A 15,699-nucleotide genomic window follows, 5' to 3' on the forward strand; every position below is an offset into this window, starting at 1 on the left:
ATAAAATATTGTAAAGGGATTTGTGGTGTTGAGCAACAGAAAATGTAGAACATGCAGAAGATGAAATGAAATGAAAAAATGGAGAAACACTTTTGAAGAACCCCAGGTTACAGGAGGAATTCTCTTTCTTTAGAAATGACATATCATAATAAAATGTTATTTATTCTGTAATCCAGATCCAAAAATCCTTCAACAGTATGAATTCCTGACTTGAAGCAACTAAGGAATACTCAAAACTTACCTTCCACAATATAAATGAAAGAACCAATAACAAAGCAACACCAACTATTAAACCGAGGGAAATAATTAGCACAGTAACACGGTATTTTGGCTTTTGGTGGTGCACTCCTTCCAAATAGACCTGAAAAACAGAAAATAAGCTTAGTGCTAACTCTTGGGGGTTTTTCCCTAATAGATACTAAAAACTCTAGGAAAATTAATTAATTTAAAAAGTAATTAACACTATTCATTGCTGGTGTATAGGTTTGCATAGAATTCTACAATATTAATTGCTATTAGTTTTTCTACTTTTACATGTTCAGCACAAATTCATAAGAGAATTCTTACATATGTGACTTGCTTGTCCTTGTGTAGTTCAATAACTTTTGCACTTTTTTCTGGCCAGGCTGTTGCTCTTACTTCAAACTTCAATACTGATGCATCATCCTGATAAAAAATAAAAATAAAAATCTATATTTTAAAAGATAACTTTAACACACTGATTCCTGCCCCGCAAAAATGATAGCACAGCTGCTGACATAACCAGAATCTCACACAAACACAGAATGGTGCTTTTTTCTGAGCACAAAACAAATTAGTACCAGAAGCTGGAATGAAGCCAGGTTGGATTTTACTTAAGTCCACATCCATGCTGCTTTTCTTAGAAAAATACAATTATGAGTTGAAATTAAATCCCCATCCTACATAACCCAGCCAGAATAGGCAAAGCAATACATACCATAAAGTGACAAACTAAAATACATATTTTTGTTTTTCATACATCACCTTGAGCCTTAGCACTGGCAACTTAAAATATGTTAAAACCTAGAAGATTTAGATTTACTCATGTTTGAATCATGTTTCACTGATAGAAAACAAATACTAATACTTGAATTTATATGCAGGGAATACTGAAAATATGCCTTGAAATATTCCCCTCAAGTATGAAAAATTCATGTGTTACCATTTGTAGAAGTAAAGGAGTAGCCTCCAGATGCAAGTGAACAGTTGTTTCTTTTCCACTCTCCATGTTTCCCAGCGTGCAATGTATTTGTAAGCAAAGGCTGTCATTCTTCATGCAGTACTGTACAAGGGAGGGAAAGATTAAAACTTAACTTTATCAACTACATAATCTTAAAGACAATCAAAACTGACTAAAAAGGATTCATGTTTATTCTTGAAAACTCAGGATATAATGTGAGGTTGTCATCCATCACTGTCATTCCAGAGGTGCTAAAGGTAAAGTAACAAGAGACCAACCTAATTGTTATACAAAATACATAATTTTTATTAAAAATTCAGTTATTTTAAGACTGAAAAAGAACAAGTGTCATAATTTGTTTATATATTTAGGGTTTATTTTTACACTGTTATTTCAAATTAGCTTTTATCAATAATGAGGAATGACAATAACTCTGCTATCCAGTGCAAACAGTGTAATTGGTTGATCCTAACATTTGTACATTGACAACTAGTACCACTTCACATAGCTTTGGAGAAGACAAAAACACAAGGCTGTACATGATTATGTTTATTATATCTTTAACATTATTCTTTATCCAAGACTACCATGCTGAATACTGACTGGATATTCTAGTGCAGGCTTTATCTCAATGATTGGCTGATATTTCTTGTAATGTGCTTACTTAAAAGTCCCAAATTAACAATTTTCAAAAAGAGGTAGGGTTTTTTTGTTTGTTTTTGTTATTTTTTAAGATGACAGATTAAATAATGTTGTACTTTGTCAAAGACAAAGTGGAGGAAACAGATTCCTATGAGGACAAAGCCCCAGCAATGCAATGCTAACACAGCAGCTGTGGTTTGCCTGATCTCCAGCAGGGTCTGTGAGCAGGAACAGAGGGATGAGCTGGAACAGGCCACACATGTATGGCACTCTCCCAGCCTCCCAAACAGTTTTAATTGCTTCCCAGCCAAATATGATTTCCACATATTTTGTAATTCTTGACTTCCATTAACTTGTATAGTCTTCCTTGGAATTCAGTTATTTTTAACATCTGGGGCTTTTTTTAAACCTGGCTCCTGTTAGTTATGTTTGCTGGCATTGCTTTGATGAGGAAAGGACAATGAATATTTGATCTGCATACCTCATGTAATTAAAATAAAGCCTGGTTTTTCCCTTATGCATCGTTTTCTGTTTGTTACTGAATTTCCTCTGCCATTCTGCTTGCCCACTCATTCAGTTCCATACCCCTCTGGCAGTTTTTTGTAGGTGTCTGTCATCCACCCTGACTTCAGCAATGTGTCATTAATCAACTTTCTCAGCTCAGTTCTCACCCTTTCACTAAAGTCACTTATGACTATCCTGAACTTACCACAGGTCCCACCACACATCCTTGGAAGATGACTCTGTGACTTCAGTATATAAGATACACTCTTTTCTTAAGGCTTATTGATACAGTCATTTCCCACTGATGCCAAAAGACAGAGCTTACCATGTGCCTCTTAGTAGGCTTTGAAAAGAAAGTGATGACATCCTTTAATATGCTTTCATTTTTTTCTGTTGCAGTACAGTCTCTGGGATATTCATTATAGGAGCAGTGTCCAGCTGATGTCTGAAAATAAATATAACATCATTATTAAATATGTAAATTTTATTTCCATAATTCTGAAACACATGGGACTGAAGATGATCCTGTTCTAGTTCACTCTGTTTCACCATGGCTAGCAAATCAAACACAGACTGAGGGCCTAGCTGACTTTGTTTTGCTTCTCTTTTTCATAGAATTCATACAGCTACTAATACATTAAGTAGCTTTTGCTTACCTTGATATCCAATGGGTTGAATAATTTGATGTCCCTGGGTGGAAAAGCATTTGGTATCATTATTTCCAAGCTGGTATTTGGAGACATGCTTGGTCCTGCACTGATAACCTTGTGGGGAAGAGGTGAAGAGTTCAACAGTTAAAACTTCAAGGTAGCTATTCAGGGAACAAAACTGCACATATATAAACACATAAAACTGCACAGAATGGGGTAGCAGCTGCTCTGTGTGCTGTCAGGAAAGTGGATTGTGCTAGGAGTGTTAACACCTTGTTCATTCATTCTGTGGGCTTACTGAGCCCTTCCCTCCTCCAGAGCTGATGAGTAAGTACTGCTAATCTCTGATGAGTACCTGAGCTCATGCAGACTGCCTGCCAGGAGAGGATGCAAAAGGAACTAGGGGAGATTTATGTCCCAACTCCTGCTTTTAATCCACTGAGGACAAATTTCATGCCATAGGTACTCTTACAAGAAGCTCCTAATTCCTTTTTCTTACCATAATTCCTTTTGAAGTGTTTCTGAAAGGAAGAAGTGGCAAGTCAGAACTGCTCTAGCATTTTCAATCCTGCTTGTGTTAGGAAATTTTTCTCTGATCACTCAGTGGGAGATTTGCCAGGCCAAAAAAAGTTTTCTAAGAGGGGTTAACAGCAACTTCCCATCACTAATGCACAAAAATTACTCATGGTGTCCTTGTACTCTTAAGTTTCCTTACTGACTGTCTAGACTATCATTAGATGCACTAAACATTAACCTTCAAACAAGGATGACAGGGTTTACAAAGGAAAACTCTTACATGGAAAGTGAAGTTGATATTTTCCTTCATACATGTCACTGCTGAATCTTTCTCTTCTGCTCCATAAACAAATGAGGTTGGTGACACAAACCTACAATGTTTTAGAAATTGTTAATAAACAGAATTCCTACATAGCACTAGCATAACTTTCTGCTTCATGCTACCTCCAGTAAGACTGGTTGTAAGAAAACACTCAAGTTTGCTTTTAAGTAAATCTAGGAACATAGAGTAGAAATCATCTGCCTTTGGAATAGAAACCCTCTACAGTTGTACTCTTTCCTCTGAAAAAGGCAGATGAATCATAAGAAGTCATAAATCCTCACCAAAGCTACACTCTATGAATGCCCCACAACAAACCCAGATTGTGGTTCATGTTAAGCAAGGAATCTGAGGATCTGCTATACTCTGATTAAACACATCTTTCTGGGAAAAAAAATCCACTTTTTAAAACATGTCAGTCTGTTCAGAGACAAGTTTGATGCACCACAGACACCAATGGTCTCACCTCACAGCAGTGGAAAAAAGCCCTTACAAGTGTCTAAGTCAGTGCCCAGGACAGCTGTGCCAACTCAGTCCCAGGATTTTTTAGCTATGTCACACTTCTGCTTAAAGACTCAGTGAATTTAGAACAGTAACAAGACAACAGTTCTGTGATGTGCAGGTAATACTGATAGGGGACTCACCCATGAGTATTTAATTCAACCTCATATTTTAGAGGTATAGGTAAAGTCAGCGTGTTATCCAGCAACATGTTCCCATCTTCATTTTTACTACAGAAATGCAAAGAGAGAAAAACTGTATTGAAGGCACCATCATAAGCTATACATTATTTCTGTAAAAAATATTAAGCAGACCTTTGAGCTTATTAGAATAAACATATTTAATTGGTAACAACATGTCAGGCATTAATGCCCCCCACATTTTTTTCAGGCAGAAACCTACTAATAATTTAAATATCTATCACCTATTTTTTTGGTAGTTTCTCTTTCTCTATTTGATTTGCAGCCAATTTACTTCCTTGCAATCCTGCTTTGCTGAGCCTCTCCAGTTATCTGTTTTCCAAAGCTAGTAGTATTTTTCATTGAGCAATTTTTATTAGACTTTACCAGGTAGCATTAATGATGATGTTGAGGTCCTCATCTGCTCTGGTTAATGAGCTTGCATCCAAGAGGAAACTATAATCCAGCTGTAGAACAAATAAAATTTTCCTTATATTAAATGATAGTGTATCTTGACATAGTTTCAATGCAAATATTTTATTAAGCTCCTTTAGAACTCCCTGCCCTAAAAAATTCAGAACTAAGGAAATACTTAATTTTTGTGTCTTCTAGTCCCTTTCTATTGACCTAACATATATGTCCATGGCATTGGTCAGCCCCACTTGTCTAGGAGCCAAGCACAATCAGTCAATGCACAATACAAACACTGTTGGCCCTTAATGAATTATTTCAGGGAGCGTTTAAGCAATTAATTTAAAGGTAGCAGGAGAGATACAGATACCAACATGATAAGAGATGGTAGTTGGGAATGAAGAAGAGATCCAGAGATTTTTTTTCCCCCCATGAAAATCCTCATAACAAATTTAGGGTGTTTCTAAAGCTAGGAACTCCATTTGCAGCTTACCTTTGAGTTGTGATCCACATATAAATAGCCAACACTGCACTCAAGTGTCACTGCATTAATTTCTTTATCTAATACTTCACAATGTATCTGTTTTTCTTCCTAAAATAAAGGACAAGTTACTAATGATTAAAACCAAAAAGGTGTTTTTTTCAGACACTTCAAATTGCATGCACACACTAAAATTGGGTGCTTTATATTTTCCTGAACCAGGTGTTTGTTATTTCACTGATGCCAATATCCAGAACACCCATGATCACTTTAACATAACAGATTATATCGATTATTGTATCAGTTACTTCATCTGCTTCTTGCTTTTACTGAAGCTAAGGCACATGCACCAGACCCAGACCCACCCATGTTAAAAGCCAACTCACCAAGGTGGATCTGGGGCATTCTACATGGAGAACAGTTATTTTTAAAAGGCAGAAGGAGAGCACAATTAGATTTATGACTTCTTATAAGCTTGTGTATTTGGGAAATATTCTATGAGATCACTGTGATCACTGAAAACATGACTATCAGCCAAAAAAACAGCTGTAATATCCTGAAAATAATTTAAAAACTTTTTTTATTATTTATTTTAGCTGTTACTGAAATTATGTAATCATTCTGTATTGATTAAATTGCACTTCATTTAGGTAGCTAGAAGTCTAAGAATCTAAATTTGATGCTTTGGCAGCTTTTGATGAAGGGTCATAGGTTCAGTATCTAAAGAAACTCAACAATTCATAAACGGAATTTGAAAAACACCAGGCAGAAAAATAAAAATATCAAAGGATTACTGTTTGAGAGATTTTTTTTTTCCTTACCAATTCTGAAACTCGAATGTAATAAAGACCTTTAGGGATCTGAACATGGAGGAGAGTTTCATATGCATCATCTCCAACATTAAGCAGAGAAATGTTCAACAATAAAGTCTTCACACTTCCAACACCAAGGTACGTTTTCTTTTCGTGAGACCTATAAAAATAATTACAATGTAAATGGAAAGTAATTTTAGAAACAGCCTGTAGGCAAAGCTGCTCTTTTAGGTAGTTTCAGTTGGTTCTGACAAAGCTCAGCTGGAGATGTAAGGGAAGGTTTTACTCAATTCTGTGACTAAGGTAGGACACCAGTTATGTGATGGTCACCCCTGAAAGGCTGGAGTGGTTAATGAGGGAGCAAGGGAATTGTCATCAGTCCAGCTGTGCTCCTGGCCTTTACAAGTCCTTTCCTTTACAGGCCAGAATAGCAATGTGTCACTGCTACAGCACTTTCAGACATAATTTCAACATTCACTCTTTGCACTCAAATGTGGGACTGAGTTAATGTGAAGAGGGGCAGAGTGAACATGCCTCTCTTATGATCTGTGTAATGTTCTATATTCATGTTACAAGTACAGACACCCTGTCGGGGGCTGAAAGTAAACTTCAGCTTGACATTAAAGTTTAATTAAGACTTGCAGAAAGGGTGCCTAGAAATAGACATTTATCAGATATTCTGGCTCGAAACCAAAGCATTAGTCACTGAACACCTTTGGGAAAGAAGCTGGCACTTACAAAAGCAACAGAAGGCAAAAGCACTGCATAAGCAGATAGGTTCCAAGACAAAAGCAAATTAAAGAAAAACACAATGTTAACATTTTGGTAGCTTGTCAAGTTTAGGTTAAATTGGAATGTTGTTTTAGCACTTATATACCCAGCACTCACTCCTCTTACCCACGTTAAAGCCAAGCTCATTAACAATATGCTGTCACAAAGATGCCTCCCAGCTTAACACACAAGTACACAAAAGCACCAGGTGCACATCTGGGACTACAACAAAGCTGAACCAGAGCTTTTCCCCAGTAATCATATTTCATTCTTCATTAAAAAACGCATGATGCAGACTAGAAACTTACAGGGCAGGCCAAAATCTAAGCAATTTAAACAAAACATGATAGTGTATACATGAAGACTTGCTACTCAGTAAATAAAGCATTACATTGCCATCCCTATTTGATTTCATTCTTTTAAAGCCAAAGGTGTTTGCTCTGCTCTTCAAGGATAATGAATGCATTCTGTCAAGACAAAATAAATTATCACTTCACAGTTAACTAGTTTTTAATCGAGATTCTAGGGGCACAAGGTAATTTAAGGTGATACTTCACACTTTATCAAGATACTTAGACTATTTATTTACACTGCAAATCTGCTACTGGGTCTAATGTCAAGCAGATATGTTATAATCTGTGTTTTTCTTTCTTAGAGCTTGCAAGTGCTTATAAAACTGCATTTCTAATGTCACAAATGCAAATTCTGCACAACCATTCTTTCTGAGAAATTTATGAGTGTTTAAATGAAATAACCATCCAGCCTAAGAAAATGAAAGGGCTTAAGACTCATGCTACAGGCCACAAGTTAAAGTAGGCAGAAAGATACACATCTTACTCTGAAATCTGTGAAGATGACAAAGTTTGTGCTCAGGATCACACAGGTGGGATTAATCTGCATTAGGTGACTGTCAGCATCTTTTGATGCCATTTTAGGTTGTTCAACCTAGTATCTTGATTTGAGTAGCATCGACTTTAAAAGTGATGAATGACATGAGAAAATCCAAGTTACAGGTAAAATATCTAAATAGCTGAGATTCACAACAGCTACAATTCCTCTTTTTGCTCACCTGTATTCCTTACTTTGAAATATAATAGTCAATAAGGAAAAGGGTTGTGATGATAAAATACAACTTAAAACAATTAAGTTGATCTTATATATAAGAATGTTATATCTTCATTTTTATACTGCTGATTGAGACTTCATACAGTGCAAGTACACTATATCCAGAAAGAGCAGCAGAAATAACCAATAGCTTGTCAATTTTACAATTTTAGTTATGATGTCTGCATATTGAGTAGGCATTGTGCAGCGTTATCTTAGCCCATTTATATATGAGGTGTAGAACACAAATTTATGGTTATTTAAGATGATTTTTTGAGCTGTAAAATCTTCTAATTATGCAATAACAGTTCTTCAATCATATAAATTTATGCTACATTTTCTGCAAGATTTATGATTTACAAATAGTCTTCAATTAAGAAGCTTTACATCTTGGTTTTTTCAGAGAGTCCTGAGCATTTGTGGATTACTGTAATTTACATACAAAAGATCAAAGAATAATTTAAATAAAATCTTACTAAATTGTCCACAAAAATGAAAGCTACATTGTACTTACTTTGGAAAAACAACTTTTCCAGAAACTCTCAAGTCAGCTGAACAATTTTCTTGGGAACAAAATCTTGCAAAAATAAACTGTAAAAGCCAAATTAAAAGAAAAGGAACTTCAGTGTTTTATGCTTCCAATGGTGAGAAACAGTATTTCCAGAGAAAGAAACCCATCACCTAGTAACTAAGCACCAGGAAGTGTCTAATAGCTCTTACTGCTAACATACAATTCAATCAGGCTACGATTTTCCATTTTCCGAACACATTCTGTGCATCCAGAGTAACAGTGAGGAGGCTTTCCAGACTCAGTCTGTCACAGGGAAACCTGTGGGTGTATGTTCAGACAATCTTTACAGCAGTACACAAGGAGGGCAGAATGTTTTAGAAGATCCAGAACTGATGTCTGTGCAGTCTCTCCTGTAATACAGCACATTAATTATTGCAAGAGTTTAATTACAACTCTTACTTATCCTACTGTTAGTAAGGTTTGATGAGAGCAGAGACACCATGAGTTGCAGGTGCCCATGTCTTGGTTTATCAGTATGTTATAGAGCACATTTCTGTCACTGTATTCAACATCTCCCTCTTTCTTTTTTTTTTTATAACTCTGAGGTTTCTAAAACAAAATTTTGAATGAAAATGAGAAGTCAGAGCATGCCATTTAAAAGAAGCTCTTACATATCTTGGGAGTTCTGATGACCAACTGTATCTCAGTTACAGAAATCACAGAGAAAGCTGAGTTGGAAGGGACCCATCATGATCAGAGCTCCTGATCCTGCCCAGGACATCCTCAAGAGTCACAGCCTGTGCCTGAGAGCATTGTCCAAACACTTCTGGAACTCAGGCTTGGAGCTCTGACCACTTTTCTGGGGAGCTTACCATTGTGAAAAGTTAAAAACTCAGCATATTCTGACTTTCACTAAAGTCAAAGTCTCTTAAGTTGGAATTTTTTTGGGAAAAAAGGTTAATTTCATAGTTACTAAAGAATATACTCTTTCTTTCCCCTCACAGACTTGAAAACCTGCAGCACTTTTACAGAACTAATATTTCAGCAATATCAACACTTCAAGATTAATACCAACATGATATTGTGTATTTAACACAGAAATAATTTTAAAGTACAATTTTTATGTTGTGTAGTTGAATGGGTATTTCTAAGAGTGTATTTCATGTATGGGTTCTGAGATATATAGTACTATTTATGCTGGCAAGTTCTCTGCACATACCTTCTTTATTGTTAAACCATAATACAGATGGTACACAAGTTCTGCAAAGATTTTTTTTTCAGCAAAAAATGAGGCATTTTTTTAGCATTCTGGTTTATTAATTAATATCAAGACACAATCCCTAGGTGCAGGTCTGGAAAATGCATTCTTTCACATGCTATGAATCACTGAAGCTTTTTTTAACTAGAGATTAAAACATGAATATTTACTCACTGCATTGGAAAAAAGAGAACTCATACACTAACCTTGCTTTTTATAACATCTTTTTCTTTCCTGCGTTGAAGAACAGCCTCAAGTGGTGAAAATTCTTGAGCATTTCTTTTCTGTAGAATATGATGCCCCAGATGATAACTCGCTTCAACATGTACAGGAGTCAAGATATCCCTTACATCTTTCTACGAAAATTGGAAACCTAATGAGTTAATCATATAAGACAAAACATGTATGCTTATGTTTTAAACTTACAAGGTTGCCCAGAACTCACTAAAGCAGCATAACCTATTTTTCACATGTAAAATAATTCCATATGGCTAATACACTTTTATCTTTGTTGCTGAAGGAGGCAATCAGAAATGCATAAAGGCAGAATATGTTCAGTGACAGCATCAGCTATTTCAGAATGGATGATTCTTCTAGGATAAGAAATCCTACTGAATAGTGAATCCACTTCTGTCAATAATCCTGCCTCACACACCTATGAAAGGCTGCACTGCCCAAGTAGGAAAAAAGGCAAAGTTGGCTAAAATGAAGAAAGCTAATCAGTAGAATGAGGCCGGACAAACCCAATGGGTATTTACATATGAAATCAAAACTAGTTCTCCCACAGTACAATTAAATCAAGTTGTGACTGCATTTTATTTTCCTGCCCCTTTATTTTCCATTCTGTATTAAGAAGATTAAATAAATGATTATTTTGTACATGAAGTCTTGCCTGTGTAGGAATGCTCAGATCAGAGCCCCAACTACCTACTTGTGAAAACTGAACAGCTTGAAGCACCAACAGTAACAAACCTGATTAAATTACTCCCTTAGTGTAGGGGATAGACAGACACTGATTGTCCTTCCACATGGCCACTGTTTTAATTCTTATCTGCAAGCTTGTGTTGGCCAAATCACATATTATCTAATTTGTAATAATTTTCCACAAGGTCTTCTCTGCATCTGCTTTATATTACTTCCATTATACTAATTAGCTATTAATTAGCCTTTACTCAAAATACATAAAATTTATATTGTCTCTTGCAAGGACTGTACTTGACAGACATTCACACTTACTTAAATTTAGGAGCTTCACACAAGTACAGAAACCTCAGTGGGTGGAAGGAGATGCTTATAATGTTATTAATTAAAAATTGAAAAGAAAATTGAATTCTATGTAGGAAAAAATTCCCTAACGATGTACTATAGGAACTGATGAGGCAAATCAATTCCTTCCTCCTACACAAATACCTGCTAATGCTGGTACAGCAATCTGAACAAGGTCAACTGTCAGTCACATCTCCATTTGTTTACAAAACTCTCATAAAGTAAGTGGCAATTTGCCATTGCTCCTGCAAGCAACATTCACTTAGGTGCAGCTATCAGCTGAGATGCATCTGGGAAATTTTCCAGTAGGTAACATAAGCTTCCCTTTTTACCCTGAAGCTTTGTGATGAAGAACTGGCTTCTAATCATGTCACAAACAAAAAATAAGGGAAATCAAGGAAGAAGAAAAATACATTGAAGAATATTTCCCTGCAGGTTTTTCTGTAGTTGTAGAAAATAAAATTTATTTTCTAGCCTTTGTGCAGGATCAAATGCATCGGTCACCTTGATAGATGTTTGTTTCAAAAGGTCACAGAATTGCTACCTTGAGGATTTCAAAGAAAATGTTAGGCAAAGTAGTCCATTATTTTATTAGCTTTATTTCCCCTTACATCTAAATACTCCCTCTCTTCCCTCCTAGATAAGGTCTGACAGGAGAGAAGTCTATTTCTTCTGCGTTTAATAAAATGTGGTTCCTTTGCGTCCACTGATTTTTATTGTTTGTTGTGGTTTAGGACTTCCAAGTTTTTCCAAAATTTTTGTTTTGGAGGACGAGCTTCTAAAATGTTTGATAGAATAAAAGTGATTAATTTTTTTCTTGTTATTTAAATGGCCTTAAAAATATTATATCCTTGTCCTGATTACAGGTTTTATTCCATTTTCAAGACAAGTCCCTCTTCACCTTTCAGAGGGATACATCCTGCACGAGTGCTCTTCCTACACCATTTCCACCCTCAGGTTATGGGTGAGTGCTGCATTCCTTGAAGAGAAAAAAAATCAAGCAACCCCAAACAAAGCTCTTCTTCACACCCTGCCAGCTTTTGGCTCCTTGCAGCAAACTCACAAAGCACACCACACTATAGACCTTGAACTACAGACTTTTCTAGCAACCATCTTCATTTCACTTCTTGTGGATCAGGAATGGGTTCTTTCCTTTTTAGCTGAGTCTACCTTATCTACTCACAATAACAACAGAAGCAAAACCATACACATGTTCTTTGTTATACTTACAGATGACAAAACATAAAAAATACAAGTTTTAAGACTTTGCATTAAGGAATACATAAGAAAATTCCATCAGAAATGTTCAGCAGAATATGAATGTTGAATCTTCATGATTGCTCCAAACCAACCTCAATCAATATTTGATCTATCATGCATAAAAATGATGAAAAAATTTCAAGAATGCTCAAGGTCCAACTTAATCACTGTGGTTATTATTATACATCTCACCAATGTAAGAGATGACAGATCTACTGACTTCCTCAGAGAAAGCATCAGAAATAAAATATATTAACTGTGGAAGTTCTGAATACAAATATTTTACTTCCAAAATTATGTGGTGTAATTATAAACAGAATAGGTTCTTTTGCAGCAGGTCTGCTTTTCAGAGGAGAACAAAGGATTTACAAGACAATACATACTGAAAACTACATTACCCTCATAAATGCTGGATGATCTTTGCAGGTAGTAATATTGCTGTAAATCTTTACTTTTCCTGAGATTGTATCATGTGTTCCATTGGAGGAAAAATAAAATCTTGCTTGTGTATCCTCTTTTCTGTTCACGTCAACACTCAGATTATAAAGCAACACTACAAAATAAAACCCAGGGAAAATAAAGGCTATAAATCTTCAAGAGTTGCAATCTTAATGAGTTTATGGTAGAAATTACAATTTCTGACTCACTTCCATAAGTATATTTAAACATCCATTTTAAAATGCTTGGCTTAAAAACACTGACATAAATCCATACTAAGAAAAACTTCTAATACCCTGAAAATTGCTTCATGGCTGTTCCCCAATACATGCATTTATATCAGGGATAGTTTATCAGGTTGTATTTATATTTTCTACCAAAATCTATTTACAGAAAACCCACTTCAGTTAGTTACAGGGCTGACAGTAACTTACAACAGACACTTAAGTCAACTAACACTGACAAATATTGTTTACCTTCACAGTTTTTTCTATTTAAGTTAGCATGAATTGCTATGGTAACAAGTTGCAAACAAGTTTCAGAGCATTACAGATCTATTACTTCTAATTTTTTTGCCAAGGGTTAGGTTATCTACAATTTCTACCAGTACTTTTTTTTAAATTAAAAAGTCTTATGTACAAGTCCAGCAAGGGTGACCCAGTCTGACTGCTCCTCTTTCAAAATTAATATGAGTTTCAAAAGATCTGATAAAGATCAAAAGACATATAACCTAACAATTCATCACTGCATGTGTTCTCTGTAACATGCTCCCTAAGGTTATTGTCTGTTCTCACCCAGAAGAGTTGAGCAATTTAATTTTATATACCAAGTACTTGCAGGGCTGTTTGCAGTTTACAAATAGCACATGACAAGTAGGTTAAAAGCACTCAGGCAATACAGGCAAATTTAGACAGTAAATTATGTTAAATTAATTCACCATGAATATTCCCTCTGAAAGACACCACTTCTAGCAATACCACTTTTTTGCCAAAAGCAAAATATGCATTATATAAAACACAATACAAGATTTATTTTTGAGTAATTTTGGTAGGATTCCTTCTCTTTCAAAAAGTGCCCCACAATATGATCAGCTGCTTGAGCTGGTTTGTGAAGGAATGCTTTCTCTCTATTGCTAAGTGGAAGGCAGCATCCTCCAGCAGTCCCATCTGGTTTGGTCCCTGCCTGAGAAGATTGCTGTTAGAGGACATCTAAATATCACCCTTTTAATGCTGCTGTCTCTCCAAGCAGCAGTTCTAGCAGGGACGTGCTCTTATTCCAAATTGAACAGAAGTGTAGAGGCCTGATATTACAGGGTAATTATGACATAAAAAAGGTATCCATGTTTTCAGCTTTTCATCTTATACTGAAGTCAGATTAATGCTCTATTAAATACCAGCAGCATTATTCTGTAAATAGGTGCATTTGAAATCAGTACATATAGGGGATTATTTTTCCAGTAGCTTACCAATATAACCAGGTACCTCCCGTCCTCTGTAGGCAAAGCATATCTTCAAATTCATACAGGTGGCAGGCTGCTCATTTTCCATGCAGTCCAAATTAGTTCGATTTATTGAATTAGAATGCTTCAAAGAAGCTTCAACAATTATCACTGGCTTTGTTCTAAGAATAGAAAAGAGTAACACAAATAATGTTCAGATATAGCTTACAGAATTTCTGGAAAAACTAATCATCCCTGACAACCTATTTTTATATTTTAGAATTATAATTTTAAAGTTATCTGCATTTTTCAGATAGTTTCAAACAGTTGTATGCAAATTATTTTTACTTCAAAAAGTTACAGAATGATATTTTCATCTTTTCAATGTGTTTACTTAAATGTTTCACTTGTAGAGCTTTCTAGAGCCTAATGAGTGAAGTTGAAGATATCAAGAATATAATGAGTTAAATTAAATTACTGAGTTTTAATAAATTCCACTAAAAAACAGAGTTAAATTGTATGGCCTTCAAAAGTATTGAAATACAGCAATCTCACCTCAACACCACAGCAGAATCAGAGAAAAATGCACCAACTGCTACATCTGCACAAAAAGAATGTATCAATAACCATAATTTGTCAAGAGGAATTACTTCTTAGGTACAAGCATTTTATAGCATATTCACCTTTTGGTGAATATTAAGACACCATTTGCCCTTTATTTACTAGAAGGGATACACCAGTATTTAAAGACAGCTCCTCAAATACTTGTGCACTGTCCATAAAAGCTGCATGCTAATTTGCTGGACTTCCAGATATTGATAATGTGATGATTTGATTTCTATTTCCCATTTAGGTGGTTGATACTGAAGGACAACTCAGCTAAATAGAAGATACTTGCTTTCTTCTCCATCCAGATATTCAACATTACTATACATGCACATACATACTGGTTTTAATACATAGAATTGATTTGCTTATGTCTATTATATGTATGAAATTGTACATAGAGAGAGATAATAGTATTTCCTTTATTCCAAATGAACTGAACTTCATGCAAGAAGGAAAGAAATATAGACAGTTTATATACCTCCCAAATCAGGTAGCAAAAGTGAATTGTCAGATGACTAAATGATATAAGGGCCTGAGGATGTGACTGCCAGAGTAGTAACCAACAGCTGACCTGTGAGCAGGCTACTTGTAACCTGTCCTTTAGGCCAGCATTACAAATTAACCTGGAAAATGTTTCTGTGGGCAGAGCCAGAACACACAACAGGGTAACTTTGTGCTTTTGCACCCCCAAGAGCAGGACAGACATACCTGACCTGACCTAAGACTTATTTGCAAAATGTCAGAATGTTTTGATGATGTGTATAAAGCAATTAATATATTCTTGGCACCAAGATAGCACTACTTTGTCATGGCCACAAGAACTCCACA

General features: G+C 35.5%; 1 protein-coding gene across 1 annotated transcript in view; it reads right to left on the reverse strand.

Moving 5' to 3' along the window:
- ITGA4 (integrin subunit alpha 4) overlaps positions 1–15,699 on the reverse strand; it is a 34,694-nt gene that overhangs the window by 2,773 nt on the left and 16,222 nt on the right. Inside the window, exons 13-27 of the mRNA XM_054277597.1 lie at positions 14,818–14,863; positions 14,290–14,444; positions 12,785–12,939; positions 10,067–10,216; positions 8,606–8,682; positions 6,226–6,376; positions 5,417–5,515; positions 4,900–4,979; positions 4,477–4,563; positions 3,794–3,884; positions 3,004–3,111; positions 2,673–2,792; positions 1,184–1,303; positions 568–666; positions 242–361 (exon numbers count right to left, since the gene is read on the reverse strand). Coding sequence (XP_054133572.1) covers positions 242–361; positions 568–666; positions 1,184–1,303; positions 2,673–2,792; positions 3,004–3,111; positions 3,794–3,884; positions 4,477–4,563; positions 4,900–4,979; positions 5,417–5,515; positions 6,226–6,376; positions 8,606–8,682; positions 10,067–10,216; positions 12,785–12,939; positions 14,290–14,444; positions 14,818–14,863 — 1,658 coding nt within the window. The remainder of the gene's footprint in view (positions 1–241; positions 362–567; positions 667–1,183; positions 1,304–2,672; positions 2,793–3,003; positions 3,112–3,793; positions 3,885–4,476; positions 4,564–4,899; positions 4,980–5,416; positions 5,516–6,225; positions 6,377–8,605; positions 8,683–10,066; positions 10,217–12,784; positions 12,940–14,289; positions 14,445–14,817; positions 14,864–15,699) is intronic.

This window comes from Melozone crissalis, unplaced genomic scaffold, assembly GCF_028551555.1.
Source record: "Melozone crissalis strain CALT ecotype California unplaced genomic scaffold, PUWL_Pcris_2 ptg000023l_1, whole genome shotgun sequence".
In the NCBI taxonomy this organism is placed as follows: domain Eukaryota; kingdom Metazoa; phylum Chordata; class Aves; order Passeriformes; family Passerellidae; genus Melozone; species Melozone crissalis.